General features: G+C 37.6%; 1 protein-coding gene and 1 long non-coding RNA gene across 3 annotated transcripts in view; one reads left to right on the top strand and one right to left on the bottom strand.

Annotated features, from left to right (window-relative positions):
• The window catches only part of NR1H4 (nuclear receptor subfamily 1 group H member 4), a 74917-nt gene that overhangs the window by 55058 nt on the left and 1036 nt on the right, over positions 1-18823 (bottom strand). For both annotated transcript variants that reach the window (XM_030323487.1, XM_030323488.1), the window contains exon 2: positions 2693-2824. In XM_030323487.1, the coding sequence (XP_030179347.1) occupies positions 2693-2771 (79 nt within the window). In that variant the 5' untranslated portion in view covers positions 2772-2824. The remainder of the gene's footprint in view (positions 1-2692; positions 2825-18823) is intronic.
• The window catches only part of LOC115519489, a 35625-nt gene continuing 34876 nt past the window's right edge, over positions 18075-18823 (top strand). Inside the window, exon 1 of the long non-coding RNA XR_003970525.1 lies at positions 18075-18137. This is a non-coding gene — a long non-coding RNA (uncharacterized LOC115519489). The remainder of the gene's footprint in view (positions 18138-18823) is intronic.

The raw sequence follows: 18823 nt of genomic DNA, 5'->3' as shown, positions 1-18823 counted from the left end.
ACTCATGTTGGTTAATGGGGATGCAGGGTCCAAAACCAGTTGTCTAGACTCTTTCAATGACCCTAAATAAAAATGAAAAGACAAGGCCTTAAAGTCCATTGCAGACTTTGGGCTTTTGCACTTACTATTTCCTCTGCCTAAAATGTTCTCCTTGGCTTCTTGTCTTTCAGTCTCAGCTCAATTGTCAACTCCTCAGAGGCTTTCCTTGGCCACACCAGTTAGAGCAGTCCCATCCTTCCAGTTACTATGATATCACCCTGTTTTATTGTTTTCATAGCACTTACCACTACCACATGTTATTTTGTTTATTTATTTATTTGTATGCTTATTGTGAGTCTACCCTCCACTAGGATCTTGCCTGTCTTTTTCCCTGCTTTATTCCAATGCCAGGTATATAGTTGGTACTCAATATTTGGGTGGAAGAAATGATAGCTATCCATATGCTATACAATTAACCTCACTTTCCTTTGTTGTAACAACATGATAGCTGGTTTTCATTACACAGACCATTGGAAAAGAGTTTCACTCTCCAGCTAGTTGAGTCCATGGGTTAATACTTCCGAGTCTCTAGCATATCTCAAAATCCAGGAGTGGTGAGTTAGGCACTGTGGGTTACTCATCCATGGGCCATAGTCTTTTCCCTGGTGCTCTGAATCCTAAGCTCAGGATGGGAAGCCCAAAGAATCCATCAGGCTCATCAGGAGACAAAAGAAGATGGGAGGAGGAATAAGGAAATTAAAATGAAAGTCTCCATCCACCGCTTTGGTGTACCTTTAGCTCAGGTATGTTGTGTGGAGTGAGACTGAGCCCCCAGGAGGAAAGAGATGTGATAAAAATGCTTAGGGCCGGCTCTAGAACTTAATGGAGAAAAGGAAAGCATGTCCCAATGGCCACACTGGATATTAATTTACCAGGAGAGAAGACCAGATGAAGATTTGAGGAAACTGCTCCAGTCAGGAATAACAGCTGTGCTGGTGGCTCATGTGTCTTATACTATGTATTCTCAGAAATCTTAAATGACTGTGTTAGGAAACAAATTAAGAATGTGGTCTAGCAAAGGAGAGCTGGAGGAAAAGCAACACTGAAAGCGTGAGTTACAGTGCTTCCTCAAGCAATCATTTCCAGATGCTTCTAACGTGACAGCACCTTCACAAATTTTTCTCTATCTGCTCACATCTTTTTCACCTCATGGCTGATGAGGTGAGCCTTCAATCTAATAATGTGCTTTCTCAGAGATCCTACCATGCAATCATAAAATTTCAGTGAAGTGAAAAAATAATCTTAAGTGGAATTTTCCTTAGTCTACAATATACATGTACAGTTTTAACTATCCTGTGAGTTCTGATTAGTAGGACAAAAATTATAAAGATGTCTATGCAGGTTGTTTTCAGGACTCATAAAAGGGTAGAACAGAAGTAAATGGTCATGTAAATGGACATGGAAGTAGGCACCGTTGTCTTTGAATGCATCCATAGGATGAAGAAACGCCAAATGGAAGAAATAAGATACAGCACTTATGTCCCAGAACTGGCATTTCATAAATAATTACTGCTGCCTTTGGTCTCTCTGAGAGTTACTGATAAATATCTCTTTTTCTCCCTAAACCTCTTTTCTCCTTCCCTTTTATTATTTATTAGTTGGTTCTTATTTAGCAAGTGCATACTAGGATTAGTAAAATATGGTCACTGCCCTTAAATGCTCTTATACTGTATGGTACAGGTAGATATGTAAACAGGTAATACAAATAATGACCTCTCCTTGGAAATGACCTGCTAAACCATTACACACTAAGATGCTAATGACTACTAGGTAATAGCATAAGCTATTAATTAATATTGTTCAAGGTTGTCTGCAACCAAATAGGCAAGGATGTCATGCCTCCAAATATTGCATTTTGTGGAATTATAAATGTTTGCATTTTCACTATCAGAGTCCATGGTCCATACTTTAATGTAGAGTAAAAAACTGGGAGCATCCAAGCCTCCCAGAAGGGCTATTATACAGAAGGGAATTATTTTAAGAGTGGCAGAAAGCTTCCCTGCCCCATCTAAAATATTGCTGCTGTCGAGTCTTTGCTGATGTTCTCAACTGAAACTATAATGAGAAGTTTTTTCATAAATGCATAAAGTGAAGCAATATATCATTTTATGGTATCATCTAGTTACAGATCTACTGAAAACAACTTAGTACAGATTGTCCTCAATCCAATTTAAATGACTAATCATGACACTGTGCCATATATCCCCCAGCATGGGAAGAAGAGTAGAAAGGAAACTTATTGCAGAACTATAACCTAAGCAACCCCAACCTTTTATAGGTATAATATTAAACCATAAGAAGCATGATTTCATACTCTAGTACATGCTATAATAATATCAGAATTAGCCTGGAACAGGAATCTGTTTCTACTCCCAGCTCTGTTAATTATCTAGCCTCATGGCCTTGAACAAGTCACAAAGCTCTCTTGCCTTGCAGCCCTCGACTGTAAAAAAGAAGACCATCAGGCTCAATAAATCCAAGGTGTGATCTGCCTCTAACCTGGCATGGTATCTAACCTGGCATGTTTATTGAGTACTTAGATGGAACAAAAACTTTTCTGGGTTCTGTTGGATTCATCATCTAGGCTTTTTTCTCATGTATTTCCAAGTTGCACTTTATTTTCACTTATATTCAAATGAACTTGACAACTTACCAAATAAATTTTCAGAAAGAGAAAATTCATCCGTGACAGGTAAGTGGGAGTGTTCGATGAGATTCATTTTTGATCCCATCCAAAGTTCTATTTAAAATATCCCTTTGTTACGGTAGTCTTCAAAAGAAAACTCTGAAAGACAAATAAGTAGTAGAGTTTGAGGAAGGGTGGGGGCATAGATATTTAGTTAAAAGAGAGAGGGAGAAAGGGAGCAAGCTTATACACAAAATAGCAAATGGATCTGTTTGTAGACATTTTGCCAGAGCCTTTCTGTACATATCTGTTCTCAGTATTTATCATTTTTACCCCTCATTTGAACTTACAAATGCCCAGGATATGTGCTTTCAAAAGAGACACTCTGTAATGGATCTGGGAAAACACCATATGTTTTCATTTAAATTTCAGCACTTGAGAAATTTGTACAAGATTTGATGACATTTTGGTTGTGTCTTTATTTCTTTTACAAGTAGAAAAAAACAGAAACAAATAGAAAGGCTTTGATGAAAAATGGGATAAATCAATGACTTAATCTCTTAAACCTTATTCCTAAGTTGAACAGGTATTTCCAGACACAAAAGTGATTTAAGACCATTTCCTTCTGGAATTTTCTTTAGTAGGCACTATAGCAGCAAATCAAAAATTCACTAAATGTTCTCACAGGATCTTAATTTTTGCTTTTTAGAGAAAATTTCAGGGGCTTGCATTTTCACTCTCAGGGTCTATCATGGTCTTATATTTACATGGGATAGAAAAAAAAGTTATGGTAAAAGGAAAAATAATGGTAAATCTCACCAAAGTGTCTGAAGTTTCATACTGAGTAATGTCCAGAATGAATCCAAGAACCCAAGGGAAGCAATGTCCACTTTTAGTTATATCTTTAGGCCTTCCTTCCTTCCTTCCTTCCTTCCTTCCTTCCTTCCTTCCACTATGTTTCCTACTTTCCTGAAGAGATAACTTGAAAGGTCAAGTAATGAAAAGTTATACAATCAGAATTTCTTCTCCAAGGCTGTTTTCTAAGGATGACTTTTTAGACCTTTTTATCATGTCTCTACTAAGAAATCATTTTGTTTACAAATAAATATTTACATTTGCTATTCAGGAAGAGCATATAGAGTTTCTGTTGGACAAATTTATTTCATTATAATGTCCCTACTATTTATGTCTCTATTTCTTTCTCTTTCACTCAGCAGAATGTTCCAGTTCAAGCAGAAGTGAGTTTCAGATACACTAGGCTTCTGGTAAGGTAGTCTACCAGACTATGCTGATGCATTCAGTTATTTATTCATGCTTGCAAAAAACATTTATTGAGGATTTATTCTGCATTAAGCTCTGGGCTGGATCTTTGGCGCTAAAATGGTAAAAAGAAAAAAAAAGTATCCACGATCTATGACATCAAGCTTAATAAAGAGATTAAAAATCATCACACATCGGGGCACCTATGTGGCTCAGTTGGTTAGGTATCCAACTTTGACTCAGGTCATGATCTTACAGTTACTGAGTTTGGGCCCCGCATCTGGCTCTGCACTGACAATACGAAGCCTACTTGGTATTTTCTGTCTCTCCCTGTCTGCCTCTCCTCCACTCTCTCATACACGCTTGCTCTCTCTCTCTCTCAAAATAAATAAATAAACTTAAAAAAATCCCACATATACACAGACAATTACAGATTGTCATGAAAGCTGGTGATAAAGCCTAAGATCAGTATGCTCTAATAGAGAGGTTGGGGCATGAAAAGGTGCCAAGATAGGGAAGTAGCTGATGAAGAAGTGGTTTCAAGGGCAATTTTTATAGAGGGGGTGGCTGTAGAGGCAAGAGAGAGAGAACCTCCTGCTATAGGATACAAAGCCCACTGTGGGAATGCAGACAAATCTGGGTCCATCTGGTGAACCAATGGCATGGCCCTACCAGAATCTACTCTCCAGAAAGCTAAGGGGCCTGTTGGGGAAAAAAAAAAGCCCATTCTAAAGTCAGAGGGAGCCAGGAACCTTCATCCTAAAGCAAACCTTAGTCATGTCATAAATGTGTAATTCTCAATGTAGCACGGTTTGGCCAAACCATACTGGATTCAAAAGGCCTTCCTGCCACCCTAAGGTGAGAGGAAAGGCTATAAATAAAAATGAAATCTAGAAGCATTGAAGTATAAAGTAGAGGTAGATCCTTCCAACAGAATGCAACAAGTAAGAGAGACTACTCACCCTCATGCAACTCTGGCACATATCACAGTGGAACTTTGACCCCAAGACGACCAGGGCCTTTCTAGGGCAATTGTGAAATAGCAGCAGCACCCTAGGTATCACCATAACCCATGGAGAAGGAGAGGAACTGTGACTGCTGGTTGGGCACTACTCTTACTCATGGACACAAGAGGTAATGGAAGAGACAGCCAGAACAAACCTGATCATGAACAAACATGAGGAGACCCTAAGGCACTTCTGAAATACTTGGACTCTGATAGAAAGCTGAAGGTCCTGAGTAATAAACCAGTAAAAGATGAGTTGTCACTATTTATAAGACCTCATTTATACTAACAAGCCAGTTGTGGACTAGGAAAATTCAACTTTTAATATGTGTGTATGAATTGTTTAGGTATATATTCACTGTGTATATATTAATACATAAATTAATTGTGTATGATCATTATGTATATGTGCCTGCATATTGTATAATAAATGGATTGAAAAGCCTCCCCAAAATTCAAGCAACTATTCTTCTAGATAGAGTTCCTCCTCTGAAATAGGAAATTCCACAGTTTCCTTCCCATAATAATAGTTTTCAGGAACCCACAATATAGAGTTAGGAATTTCTCCTAATTTTCAATCCAAATGTATACTCTGTAATAACATAAGACCCTTTTCCTCTGGTCTTTAAAAAAGGGGGGGGGGAGATTTTAGTTCTTTGACTCTTCCCTTACATTTCCCTCTGTGCTATGTTTTTCTCATATTTGTCTTTTTCAGCCTTCAGTCATGTTCATCAAGCTCCCTCATACCACATGATAGCTCTGTAATATTTTCCAGGTATACTCATCTTTATTTTGGATTCTTATATTTTCCTTCTTATATTTTACTCTGTATGTTCATATAAACTTGGTATCTTTAGTTCAAGTACCTGGCACATAATAGGCCCTCAAGAAATGTTGGCTCAATTAAATGATCTGTATTAATTGCTTCTCCCGCTTAGTTCTGCCAAATTCCCTGCCATTTGGCATGCTCTTCCTGGAGAAATGGTACAAGATAAGGAAGAGGTTCTCCTATTAGCACAAAGGACATAATTTATCAATCTCTCACCCAAATGAAAGTCCAATTCCCCAAATTCTGTAGCACTTGAGTCATTACCCCTGGCTGGAGATCCACAATATGGGTGCCCCTGAGTAGCTAACAAGAGAGCCCTCTAGAATCTGGAAACAGTTGGCAGAGTCTGCTCAAACCAGATTTGTTGGGTTTATGATTCCTCAAGGGACTTAAAGAAAAGGACACTCTTTAATTTTTGAAATGGTAATGCAAGCATGTGGTAAGCAATTCAAACGGTACACTGAAAAATTAGTCTTCCTTCTAGCTCTGTTACCCATTTCCATTACCAAAATTCAACTACAATGGCCAGTTTCCTGTGTATCCTTCCAATACTACACCCACTCTTAGCATAAAGGGCCCTTAAACAGTGCCTTAAATCAGGGTTGGGCAAACTATTGCTCACAGGCTAACACTGGTCTGCCATCTGTTTTTATACAGACTGCAAGCTAACAATGGTACTATACTTTTGGATGGTTGAAAAAAATCAAAAGAAGGATGTTTCATAAGACATAAAACTTACATGAAACTCAAACATAACTATTCATAAAGTGTAAGTGGCACATAGTCACATCCATTTGTTTATGGAATATCTATGGCTTCTTTCCCCCAGAAAAGAAGTTGGGTAGTTGCAACGCATACTGTATGGCCCACAAAGCTAAAAACATGTATTACCTAGCCCTGTGCAGAAGTTTGTTAATCCCTGCCTTAAACAAATAACAAAAGAAGAAATCTTTTTAATTAAGTAAATATAGGCAAACTATGAATAAACATAATGATTGCCTTGGGGGTATAAACTCACTTATATACATCTCATAATAGTACGGTCTTCTTAGCAGCTCCTTACTGGGATTGGCGACTTTAGCCTTACCTGGTTTGTCACGTAATGAGCATCTACCATGTCCCAAGCATTTGACAATTGTTTCCACATATATTATTTCTTTCATTAGGGTTACTTCTATGTCCTCCTTTCTGTAATATTTTCCACCCTCTTGTTAGGGGAAGAATTGCAATGGAAAGCCTAAGTCCCAGGAGACCCCACACCTTAGCTCTGCAGTCTTTTTTTCCCCTCAAATCCTCCCTTCCATATAAGGAGTCATATTTGTAGGTTGAGAATAAGCAATGAGTATTCTTTACACTAGTGGCCTCGGAATAGTTTTTGTTCATTTATCCTATATAAAATGGTTGAAAAACAATATACTCCATCAACACATTTTTTGGTTTATATCCATAGTTTTTCACATAAAAGTTGCAAAAAAGTTAACTTCTGACATATTATAAAAATTGACATTTTATGTGTTATTACATTATTCTCAACCCTATTCAATTACTCTTAAATCTACTCTTAAATACCCCAGCAACTTAATATCCTCCCTTATCCTTCAAAGAAATACTCCCTTATCCTAAAAACTGTTAACATCTGGAAAAAATTTTTTTATCATTCCTGTTCCTCTCTGAATTCACATTTCATTCCACTAGACTGCAGAATCTTACTCTAGTGTAGCACATTTTAATGACTGGATGTCTATAATTGATTATCATATCATACTTTTCTGTAACTAAAACATGCACATAAATATGAATTTAAAAAGTCTAATGAGCTTAAGATTTTTAATGTTTAAATAATAAATATTCTGGATTGAGTTTATTACTAATTATTATCAGTGTCCATTTCATCAAAACTATACCTTGCCCATTAGGCTTTCTCTACAAATAGCATGGATCTTTCTCCTTGGAGCCAAAGAGCACAGGTAGAGAAAGTCCGTTGTGGATGAATGAGCATGCAGATGAGAAAGGAAGTCACCACTGTCAGGCACCAGCCACACAGCCAGCAATGACTAAGCACATGCATTAAAAGAACACCTGCTTAGAAATACGGTTAAAGGTTCTGTTTAAATACTGAACTTTAAGAAACTATAGACAGAGAACCTAAAAATTCTCTGGAGTTAGTCATAAAAATGCAGATCACAGAAAGCCATTATTTCTATTCAGATAAATTAATGTGTGTGTTAATACACAAAGGATTGAATTTAGAATCAGAGCAAAGAAAGAAAGATGTCTGAATTTGCACACAGGCTTCCCTTTCTGTTTTCCTGAAAAGTTAACATTTATTTTTAAATGAAAGTATTTTTAAAATAAAAGAACCATTGCAGAAAATTCAGACAATGCAAAAAAGCATTTGAAAATGCCAAATTGCATTCTATAATCTTTTTTTAATCTACACTCCCAGCAGCATTCAGTAAGAGTGCCTGCCTTTCTCAGCACACCTTCCTTCAACAATCTTCTCTAACCTGATAGGTGACAAATCCTATCTCACTGTATTAAATTGCATTTCTTTGATTATTAGTAAAGTAAAAAAAAAAACTTTACATCTTTTTTTCTTTTTATTTCTTTGTTTTGAGAGAGAGACAGAGAGAGAGACAGAGAGGGCATGTGCCCATGAGCTTGGGAGAGGCAGAGAGAGAGGGAGACAGAATCCCAAGGAGTCTCCATGCTTTCAGTACAGAACCCAACACAGGACTTGATCCCACAAACTGTGAGATCATGACATGAGATGAAATCAAGAGTTGGATGCTTAACAGACTGAGCCACCCAGGCGCCCTTTTACATCTTTATTGTCTATATGTGATAGTTTCTTTCCATTTTCTGTTTATGTTCTTTGTCATTTTTCTATGGAAGTGTTCATCTTTTTTGTTGACTTATAAGAGTTCTTTGCATATTGAATGTATTCCTATTCTGGAATATCTGGAATATTTACTACAAACATTTTTATTTGCTTTTAATTATCTTCACCTGAAAAGTTTTTCCATTGTATGTGGTTAAATATATCAGATTTTTTAAGCTTATTTTTATTGCTTTTTATTTTTAAGTTTATGGTACAAGGTGACTTTTCTCAGAATTGTTTCTTAAATACTTTTTCCCACTGATCTATGCTCCTTTTCTTGACTCTAAATTTAGTTTCCCATTGATCTCACAGTTCTATCTTGGACCAATATTATCATTCCCTATTAAGGTTCATTCTTTTTCAGTATTTCCTAAGATACTCTCATCTTTTTATTCTCTGTAGTAAATAATCATATCTTGTGTCACATTCTTTTTCTAAAAAGTTTCTTTAGGAGTTTGAGATGGTACCAAACCTATATATTTAGGTAGGAGGATTTACCTCTTTATAATATGCAATTTGCTTTTCATGGGCAAGTATGTCTCTATTTACTCAAATGTGCTCTTATAGCTCTCAGTTTTGTAGATTTTTTTTTTCCATGTATGCCCCAATTTCTCCATGGACACTCCTCTGTCATTTATCTTTCTCCTCCTCATGTGGTAATTAATGAGTTAGCTACATCTGTCATCTTCCCCTTTGCAGCACAGGATTGTAAATTCGAAGAAGGCTGGAGTCACAACTTATATTCCTTTTGTGTCCTCCTATCACACCTGGTAGTGCTACACATACACAGAAGCAACAGCTGTGGTCTAACAGAGAATAGAGATGAGACGTGAGATTAGGATGGAGAACTAGGCTGACCTTCCCTAGCTTCATGTATGACCTGGGACTATCCACTTAACACTCCCCTCCCCATACTACACTCTGAGCTTCAGGTGAATGAAAACTTAAAAGTCTAAATTATAGGGCTGCTGTAGAGATTAAAAGGTAACCCTTCATAAGTGTTTACATATATGTATAGGTGACATGTACACAAATGTTCACTGCATTGTTTCCAATAGTAAAAAACTGGAAATAGCATATATGTCCATCAACAAGACAATGGACAATAAATAGTACACGTATAATGCAGTAAGTATATTCCTAAATGCTATACAACACTTAAAGCGAATGAACTAGGACTATCCATATGTATTCATATGGATCAAACTTAAAACATCTTGAGCAAAAGAATCAGGTTACAGAAAAATACAGTTTGATAAATGCATGTAAGTTTAAAGATACGCAAACAATGCTCTATATTACCATTGATACTCTAATGCAGGGGTCAGTAAACTAGGATTCATGAGCCAAATGCAGCCTGCCAAAGATCAAATTTACCCTTTTGTTTACATATATGTCTGTGGCTGTCTTCATGCAACAATAGCAGAGTTAAGTAGTTTTGACACAGTCCATATGGTCTGCAAAGCCTAAAATATTCACTATCTGGCCTTTATAGAAAACACTTGTGATCCCTGCTGTAACCTCTAGAGACACGTATGGAAGTGTTGAATCCACATTCAGAACAGTGGCACAGAAAGACTGGGTGGGTACATAAGGGAATTTCCACAGCATCTATAATACTCTCCTTAAGCTGGAGGGTAAATACAAGGAGGCTGATGATATTACTCAATTTTTTTGCATATGGGAAATATTTCATAATGAAAAAAGACTGAATGAAACTATGTATGTGAAAACCTTCCTCATCTGTGAAGTTACACAAGTTCATACAGGATTCTATCATCCTTAAGGCTCTGAGGAGAAAGTATTCCTTTCTGTAAAATGTTTGGGGACTCTGTGTCAGTGTGGAGCTAGTGGAAATGCTGAGCAACACAATGAGATCTATGTTCAAAAGTACTCTAATGAGAAGGTGGCATGGGCAGGGTAAGCAGTAAAAGGAGGAAATTTGCTGCTTAAGTGAGATGACTTTATGCTTAGCACAGTGGTGTCTAGATGGATGGAAAGAAAGAGACTTGAATAGAGCAGATATAAAGGAGGGGCAAGGACAGAAAGAAGCCTAATGATTCAAAGTTTAAGCCTTGAGTATTTGTGGGAGCAGGGATAAAATGTTTATTTTACTTTATGTTTATTTGTATGGTGCTGCAACCTAAGTCTCAACTTAAGGACCCAGGAATAGTTTCAGAAATGGTATGCACTGTTTGTTTTTAATGTGATAAGACACATAGTGACTGGTAACTTGGACTCCCACTTTCTAGTTATCAATTTTTACTTGTTTAGATACTGCGTGTGACAGGAAGTTCATGGTATGTAGAGCTTTTCTGATGCAGCATAAACCATGTGCAAATAGAGATCTTGGAAAGACCCTGTTCCAATTAAATAGCTTTGACTGTGATTTAGAAGAATCTCAGTTTTCAGAAGATGAAGATAAAAACCATTTGTATATGTTGGTTCCCTATGAATTCTACACACCCAAGGACACAGTCCTTGGTGACATTTTTCTCAGATGAACCCAGTTGTTGATGACAAAGTATACCTTTTGTTAAAAATGTAAATCATTCTTAAATAGCAGGGAAAAAGTAAACTTTTTCTAGCTATCATTATTTCATGCCCAGGGGAAGCCCTGGATTTAGCCCAAAGTCTGGAAGAATGTTCTTAAGAGAAAGGAGCTCTAACGGAGCTCCTTAAAAAAAAGAGAGAGATTTATCTTTCCAGGAACTTAGTTTTCCCAGAAGCATTCAAACTTAAGTCATTCTTTTCAGGGCAAAAATACAAATTTAATTTAAGGTAAATAGATCTTTCTCAAAGTCCACAGAGATTTATAGGACAATCTGTGGCCAGTACCAACCACAGGTCAGGCAGGATGACTGCAAGTCAGTACGGCCATTGTGACTACATTATTCTGAGAATGATGCCCTATAGGAACCAGACCATATTTATTACTATCAGAGTAACTAGTACACATTTGGGGAGATATAGATTAAAATAATATCTACCATACTATGAGTACTTAGTATGTGGTAGCATCATCCATGCTATGTTATCTCATTTAATCTATAATGAGCCAAACAAATATTAACATACACACTTTATAGATGAGAAAACTGAGGTTCAAAGAGATTAAGCAAACTTTTCAAGCTCACACTGCTAGTAAAAAGCAGAATGGGGACATAAACCCACATCTAACTCTAACTTCATGCTCTCTCGTGTACTCTCCCACCAAGACTGTCACTAACCACTTACCAGCCCCTAGTAAGGGTGAATTGGCAGTTCTGCAAGGTCACTTCTGCCTAAGGCAGTCAATGTGTTCATATGCACATATTAATGAAGTAAGCCTATACATGGCTTGCCCATTATATTGTTTCTTCTTTTGTATTTCTAAAGTACCCACTTAAAGGTATATTTCCTTGAGGCATTGTGAACCAAAAGTACTTAAGCCAACCAGACCTCGACAGCCCTTTGAGTTTCTGTGCTCTGGAGGTTACACAATGGTGCCTATAGAGTGGCTGAGTTTGGGGCGCTCCCCGGGTGGCTCAGTCGTTTAAGGGTCTGACTTCAGATCAGGTCATGATCTCATGGTGTGTGGGTTCGATCCCCACTTTGGGTTCTGTGCTGAGAGCTCAGAGTCTGGAGCCTGCTTAGGAATCTGTCTCCCTCTCTTTGCCCCTCCCCCACTAGCGCTCTGTCTTTCAAAAAATGAAAAAATGTTTAAAGAAATAAAAAAAGTGGCTGAGCTTTATTTCCAGCTGACTATAAAAGTTGAGGCCCTGAGAGCCAAGAACTTGACAGTGAGTACTCCTTCCATTCTGTACCTGCTCCCTGCTGGTCTTGCTCAAGCTCCAGCCTGGCTTCTCAACTACCTTCACTAGCACTAACCTTCAGGAGTGTTTGATACCACTCGGTACCTCTTCTTGTCACAGTTGTAACTCTGTCTTTGTGTTTGTGGTGAGTAGTTGTCTATCTCCCCCACTGGACCATCAGCTCCAGGAGAACTCACATTGGATCTCCAGTGCCTAGCAGACTGCCAGGTATGTATTAGATACAAAATAAATACTTACTGATTGAATGAATTAGAGGGTGGACAAATTAACTGCACACACATATGAAAAAATGAATAATATACCTTAGTAGATAACCACCTTTAGAGTCCATCTTGCTTGGGCCACAGGACCATTAGTGAATAGAAATGTACAACAGCAACACACATAGAAACTGAAGAAGGATTTTTTTTTAATCACATACAAAACCTGACAACTAAGGCTGTTTTCTCCCAATGAAGCCCTCATTAGTGAACTGTATCCATTCTTGTTGGAAATCTCTTAACTATTTTAAATGTGAATTGACCATCCCATAAAATAGTTTTAATAATCCTCCCAAATCTCCTTTTGTTAATTTCTCTTCCCTCAGAATTATCAGAAATAGTTTTGTGTCTTCTTAATGTTTACTCTTCATAGTCAAGAAAGCTGTCTCTTTTCCTCCATAATCTTCTATAGTCAGAATGGTCAAGAAATTATTTATGCTTTCTCTATTACTGACCTATCATCTTTTTTCCCAAATAGTTCATTAGATCTCCTAAAATTTTATGATTATTACTTATGTAAATTATTTGTTATTTGTGAAAGTAGACACTATACATTCTTCCATTCTACACTCCATTTTGCAATGTTAGTTTGCCACTACCCCTCAACAGATGAAGTCTATTCTCCAGCCCTCGAACATGAGCTGATCTGGTACCTTTCTTGACAAGTAGAATGGTGAACACAATGCTATGAGACATCTGAGTGAGACCTTAAGAGAACTTTGAGCTTCTTTTCCTCATCTAGGAATGTTGCCCTGAGAGTGGCACACTATGTATAGATGCCCTCAGATACAAAACCTTTAGGACAGAGAAGTCCAGATATCCCAATTGTCCCAGCTGACAGCCACATCAAAACTATAGGCATATTTACAAGGCCATCTTGGACTTTCCCTTCCAGTTGACCTTGTATCTGAATAAGCCACATGAGTAAGTCCCTGCAAAAATGGCAGAGAACCTACTCAGCTGACTCATAGAAATATGAGAATTAATGAATCATTATTTTTTTAAGTCAGTATGCTTTTGGGTAGCTGTTAACAAAGAAAAAAATAACAGATATAGAAGCAGTACCTGTCAGAGGGAGGATGTAAAAACAACAATACAAAAAGGGCTAAAACGTGTGGCCTTGGCTTTGGGATTAAGGGTTGGGCAGAGCCTAGAAGGGCAGTAAGGAGACTGCTTTGGAAATTGGAAGAACAGTGAGAAAATTACTATAAGAAACTGCAAAGGGGATGGATCACTTTTTATAGTCATGAAAAAATTGGCAACACTGTCACCTGTGGTAACTTGGGAGATGGAGAGTTTTCTAATAAACTTGTGGACCTGATTGAGGAGATTTCTAAGGAGTATAATGAATGTGTCAGTTGGTGTTTTTAGCTATGCATGATAAGGTCCATAAAGAAAGAGATGAATTAATGAAGGCACTGTTCATTTTCAAGTAGAATTTAAAGTAAAATGATGCGTTCAAGACATGCTAAGTTCAAAAGTAAGACTGTTTTGCATTTTTGGTCTCTCCATATGGCAGAAGATTCTCAAGTAAGAAATAGACAAAGGGTAAGTATCAAATCATGGGTGTGGCTGTAAGATCCTTGCTAAGAGTTCAAAAAATTTAAGGAGGTGCCTAATAGATATTCACATCTAGGTAAAAAGGCATTCTAGGTAAACGGGCATAATCCCGTTATCTCATAGCATTGTTCCACAATTGCTTGACATGTCCAAAGTAGAAAGAAGTCTGTCTCAAAAAATTATGGATGTAGGTTTTCAGGCACAGAGTGAGTCCTAAAAAGGCTCATAATAAATCCATAAAGTGTTATGCAAATTGCTCTAGTGAGACCAATGCTATCTTGAACCAAAAGCTGATTTTGCATTTTTTCCCATTATTGAATGAAGTCTATTTCATCAAGTCTATTTCATCACCCCTCTAATGAGCTGTTATTATTACAAATTTCTTTGACCAATAGAATTGTTTGACTTCTGAGGCTAAGCCTCAAGAGACCTGTGACTTCTGTTTTCACCCTCTTGGAATGATGGGCTGAGGCCACCATGCCATAAAGAGGCCAGGAATAAAATACTCCAGGAGAAAGAGACTTGGTCATTCCAAGCATCCCAATCAACAGCCAATATCAGAGACTTCAGTCATGGGAATAAGACCTAGTTTATCTTCCAGTTGAAATCAGTTGCATGATTGAGCCCAGGAAAAACCAGCAGAAGAATCACCTATCCAACCCATAGAATTACAATAAATAATAAATCATTATCTTTTTCAGCCATTAAGTTTTGGGGCAGCTTGTTACACAGTATTAGATAACTGATTATAATCCCCTAAATGAACAATATGGCATGCTGGCTTTTGTCTCACTGGTATCTAAAGAAAGTGAGTATTTCCTTTAAAGTAATATATTTACTCTTGGGGCACCTGGGTGGCTCAGTCGGCTGAGTGTCCAATTTTGGCTCAGGTCATGATCTCACAGCTTGTGGGTTTGAGCCCCACATCAGACTCAGTGCTGACAGCTCAGAGTCTGGAGCCTGTTTCGGATTCTGTGTCTTCCTCTCTCTCTCTGCCCCTCCCCTGCTTGTGCTCTGTCTCTTTCTGTCTCTCAAAACTAAATGTTAAAAAAAAAATTTTTAAATAAATAAAGTAATATATTTACTCTTTAAAAATGGTATCTCAATGTCAAGTTCCAATGTCAATGCCAAGTGAATTCATTTACTCACTTATTTATTCAGCCAATATACATTTATCAACCCTGTGTCAAGCATCAGATATAAAGACAAAAAAAAAAAAAAAAAGAAAGAAAGAAAGAAAGAAAAATCATGATCCTTCAGGAAGCTTAGTATAAACATCAGTCAAAGAAACCCAATTAAAATAGTGTGGGGGCTGCTATGACAGAGGTAAGCATAAGTCCCTTCAGGAACATAAACAAGGACATTCATTTATTCAACATTCATTAATTCTCCACTATGTATCAGACTTTGATTTAGATCTTGGAACTAGAGTGAAAGATGAGAAAGAAAAAAAAAAATCAGTACATTCTAGTGCAAGAGATGGATAGTTTGAAAATAAACAAAAAATGAGATTTCTACTAATGATAATAAGAAAATAAAGGGGACAAGTGATAGCACGATGCCATCGGACACTGTTTTGGACAGTGGGAACCAGGAAGAGCTCTCTGAAGAGTGGAAATTTAAGCTGAGAAGTGGAGGATAAGCAGCAAAGCTCCAAGGCAGAGTGGTCAGCAAGTTCTGAGAGCCAGGCTCAGGATACTGGAGGACAGCAAAAGCCCAATGAAATGAGTGAGCAAAGGGAGAGAACAGGAGGTGAGGTCTGAGAGAAGACAGCTTTCATACGGCCTTGTTGACTGTGGTAAGCAGTTTGGATTCATTCTAAATGGGAATCACTGGTGGGTGTGAAGCATGTGACTAGGAAATATTTCTGAGGGTGGAGGGCTGCCTCTTGAATTTAATCCTGAGTGGGCACTAGACTAGGAAGAAGGCGTGCAGTGGGGATGGCTATAGGAAGGGAAATAGCATGCTGTGTGCAGCATTGCAACAATGCTAGTGGATTCAGCTGGCATCAGTGGGGGAAGAATGACCTACCTCTTCAAGACATAGTGTCCAGAAAATTGACAATTCCTTTGAGGGAAAAAAAAATTAAAGCTTTGTACCTTGTATCATGCTTACAAATAAGTCTCGGGTGGATTAAAAACTTTAAAATTATAAAATTATTGAGAGAAAATATAGGAAAACACATTCATGACCTTTATGAATGTAGGGATTAAGGAGAATCTATTAAATAATAAATAAGTAGCAAAAGAATAAATTTGACTATGTTAAAAGAAAAAAGAAAGAAATCAAGACACCATAAACAGAGTTAAATTTAGGAAACAAACTGGGAGAAAATGTTTACAGCATAAATAGCAGCCAAAAATTAGTCCAAACCATACATAAATAACTCCTATAAATAAAAACAGAAAGGATAAACAATCCAAGAAAGAAATTGGCAAAGGATATAAAGAGGAAAATTCACCAACAGGAAAACAAAAATCCAATAAACATACAAAACCTCTGAAATTAATTAGAAAAATGCAAATTAATGTCACTAGATAGTGTTTCCACCTATCAGATTATCAAAATATTTTGATAATATGTATTTTCACAGACTGCTAGTGAGGGCATAGGTTTTAGTCTTTTTGGAGGGCCCTTGAGCACTGTATATTAAAATAAAATGCAATTCTAATACTTAAATATGGCTCCTGGATAAACCTTTGCACACGTGCACAAGGATGTTCATTGCAACATTGATTCTGTTTAGAGTGGGAAGTAAAATCTCAAAGTTTATTAGAATTTTATCTTGAAAAATAAAAATTAATCAAAATCTATATTGCATTCACACATATTAATTTTTAGTCACCAGAACTCTGTTGTAATACTTGGACCTAACAAAGAAAAAATATGTTACTCTTTCTATGCATTATTTCACTTTGCAATCAAGTTGCATTATACTATTAGCACTGTATTGACACAAACTTACAAAAAGAGAGAGGATAAGAATAGAAGACACTCCTTTATTACAAAAATTGGAAAGGGGCAAAGTGAGGGAGAAACTAACTGCCTGTGGAGGGCACAGGGATTAAAGAATGATAGCGTAGGGAGAGAGAAGACAAAGATGGGTTGGTATTTTTATGTAGAGACAACGTTTGCCTTCCCATGCAACTAGGTAACTAAAAACACTCGTATAGTATGTGGCCACATCTCCACTGGCAGGAAATAACACCACAATAGGAAATAACTGGGAAAAAGAAAATTGGTCCTATTTCTTTCGGCCCCTTCATAATCTATGTTGCTAGGATGTAAGAGGAAAATGAGACTATTAGTGAAATGAAGGGGAAACTCTTCCTATCAAGAAAAGAACACATGCCTTCATGTTTTCCTTTATTCATTCACCTGAGGACAATGTGAGCCTTTTAAAATCTATCACATGGTGATGTGTATTCTCCAGGCTTTCATAACCTGCAGACTCTATGAACCAATAGCAGTGCTGAGCTCCTCTTGGACATCCCTAATCACAGCACCATGGTGGGTTCACGGAGTCTTTAATTAAGATACTCTTAACTGAAATCTCCAACCAGCATTCCCAGACTGACCTCTGGGTTAAAGCAAATAGTGCTGAAACTTTCCACTTCCCCTACTCATGGTGTAGTCACTAGAAAACACCCTACGAGGCTTTGGGAATCTTCACAATTGTGCTATGGCTAACGCATCACCTCTGTCAGCTGAATTATTTCCAAGCAGATCCTCCTCCTCTCCCATAATTCCAGATTTCAAGTTTTCCCAGCCTCCAACAATGTCAGGGTGGCAAGGAAAGGACTTTGGAGTCAGAAAGACTCCATGTTCGGGACCTGCTACTTCCTAACCATGTCATCGTGGGTAAGTTATTTGTCTTCTTTCATGAGGCGCCTGGCTAGTTTCAGTTGGTAGAAACGTGATTATTGAACTCAAGGTTGTGAGTTCTAGCCCCACACTGGGGGTAGAGTTTACTTTAAAAAAATGAGTTGTCCTCTTGGAGCCTCTGTTTGCTCATCTGAAAAATGAATATAAGACAAAATTCAAGTAGGCTTATTGTGAGATGGGAACAGGAAGTTTTAGTAAAGCCTGTGACCTGTTAGTAGACGCTCAAAGCCAGTTCCATTACAAACTCATGAACACACACACACACACGTTTCTTTTCCTTTCCTTACAAAGTACTCAGGGCCTCACAACTATAGGGTGTTCCATTACAATCTGACCAGATTTGGGAGGTGTAGAGGTGTGGGAAGACCAGATTACATTACTTCACCTCTCCAACTATGGTGAAAGGGCAGAGGAGCCTAGAGAAAAACACTGCTGCAAATAGTGAGGAAGGGTCTCAGGACAAGAGTGTGTTGTCCCTGGCTGGTACTTATCAGCTACCTTCAAGTTGCATCAGCCACATTGCAACATTCTCAGCAAAACAGAAAAGTCCACGGTGCAAATGGCATAGGTCCATAATTTGGAGTGGGGCAAGGGGAGCAGTGACTCAAAGATGAAAGTGTCTACCATTTCATAAAATCACAGTGATAGTTCCCTCAACATCT

This window comes from Lynx canadensis, chromosome B4, assembly GCF_007474595.2.
Source record: "Lynx canadensis isolate LIC74 chromosome B4, mLynCan4.pri.v2, whole genome shotgun sequence".
Classification (NCBI taxonomy): domain Eukaryota; kingdom Metazoa; phylum Chordata; class Mammalia; order Carnivora; family Felidae; genus Lynx; species Lynx canadensis.
Note: the sequence above shows the minus strand (reverse complement) of the source record. Positions and strands in the feature narration are given on the sequence as shown.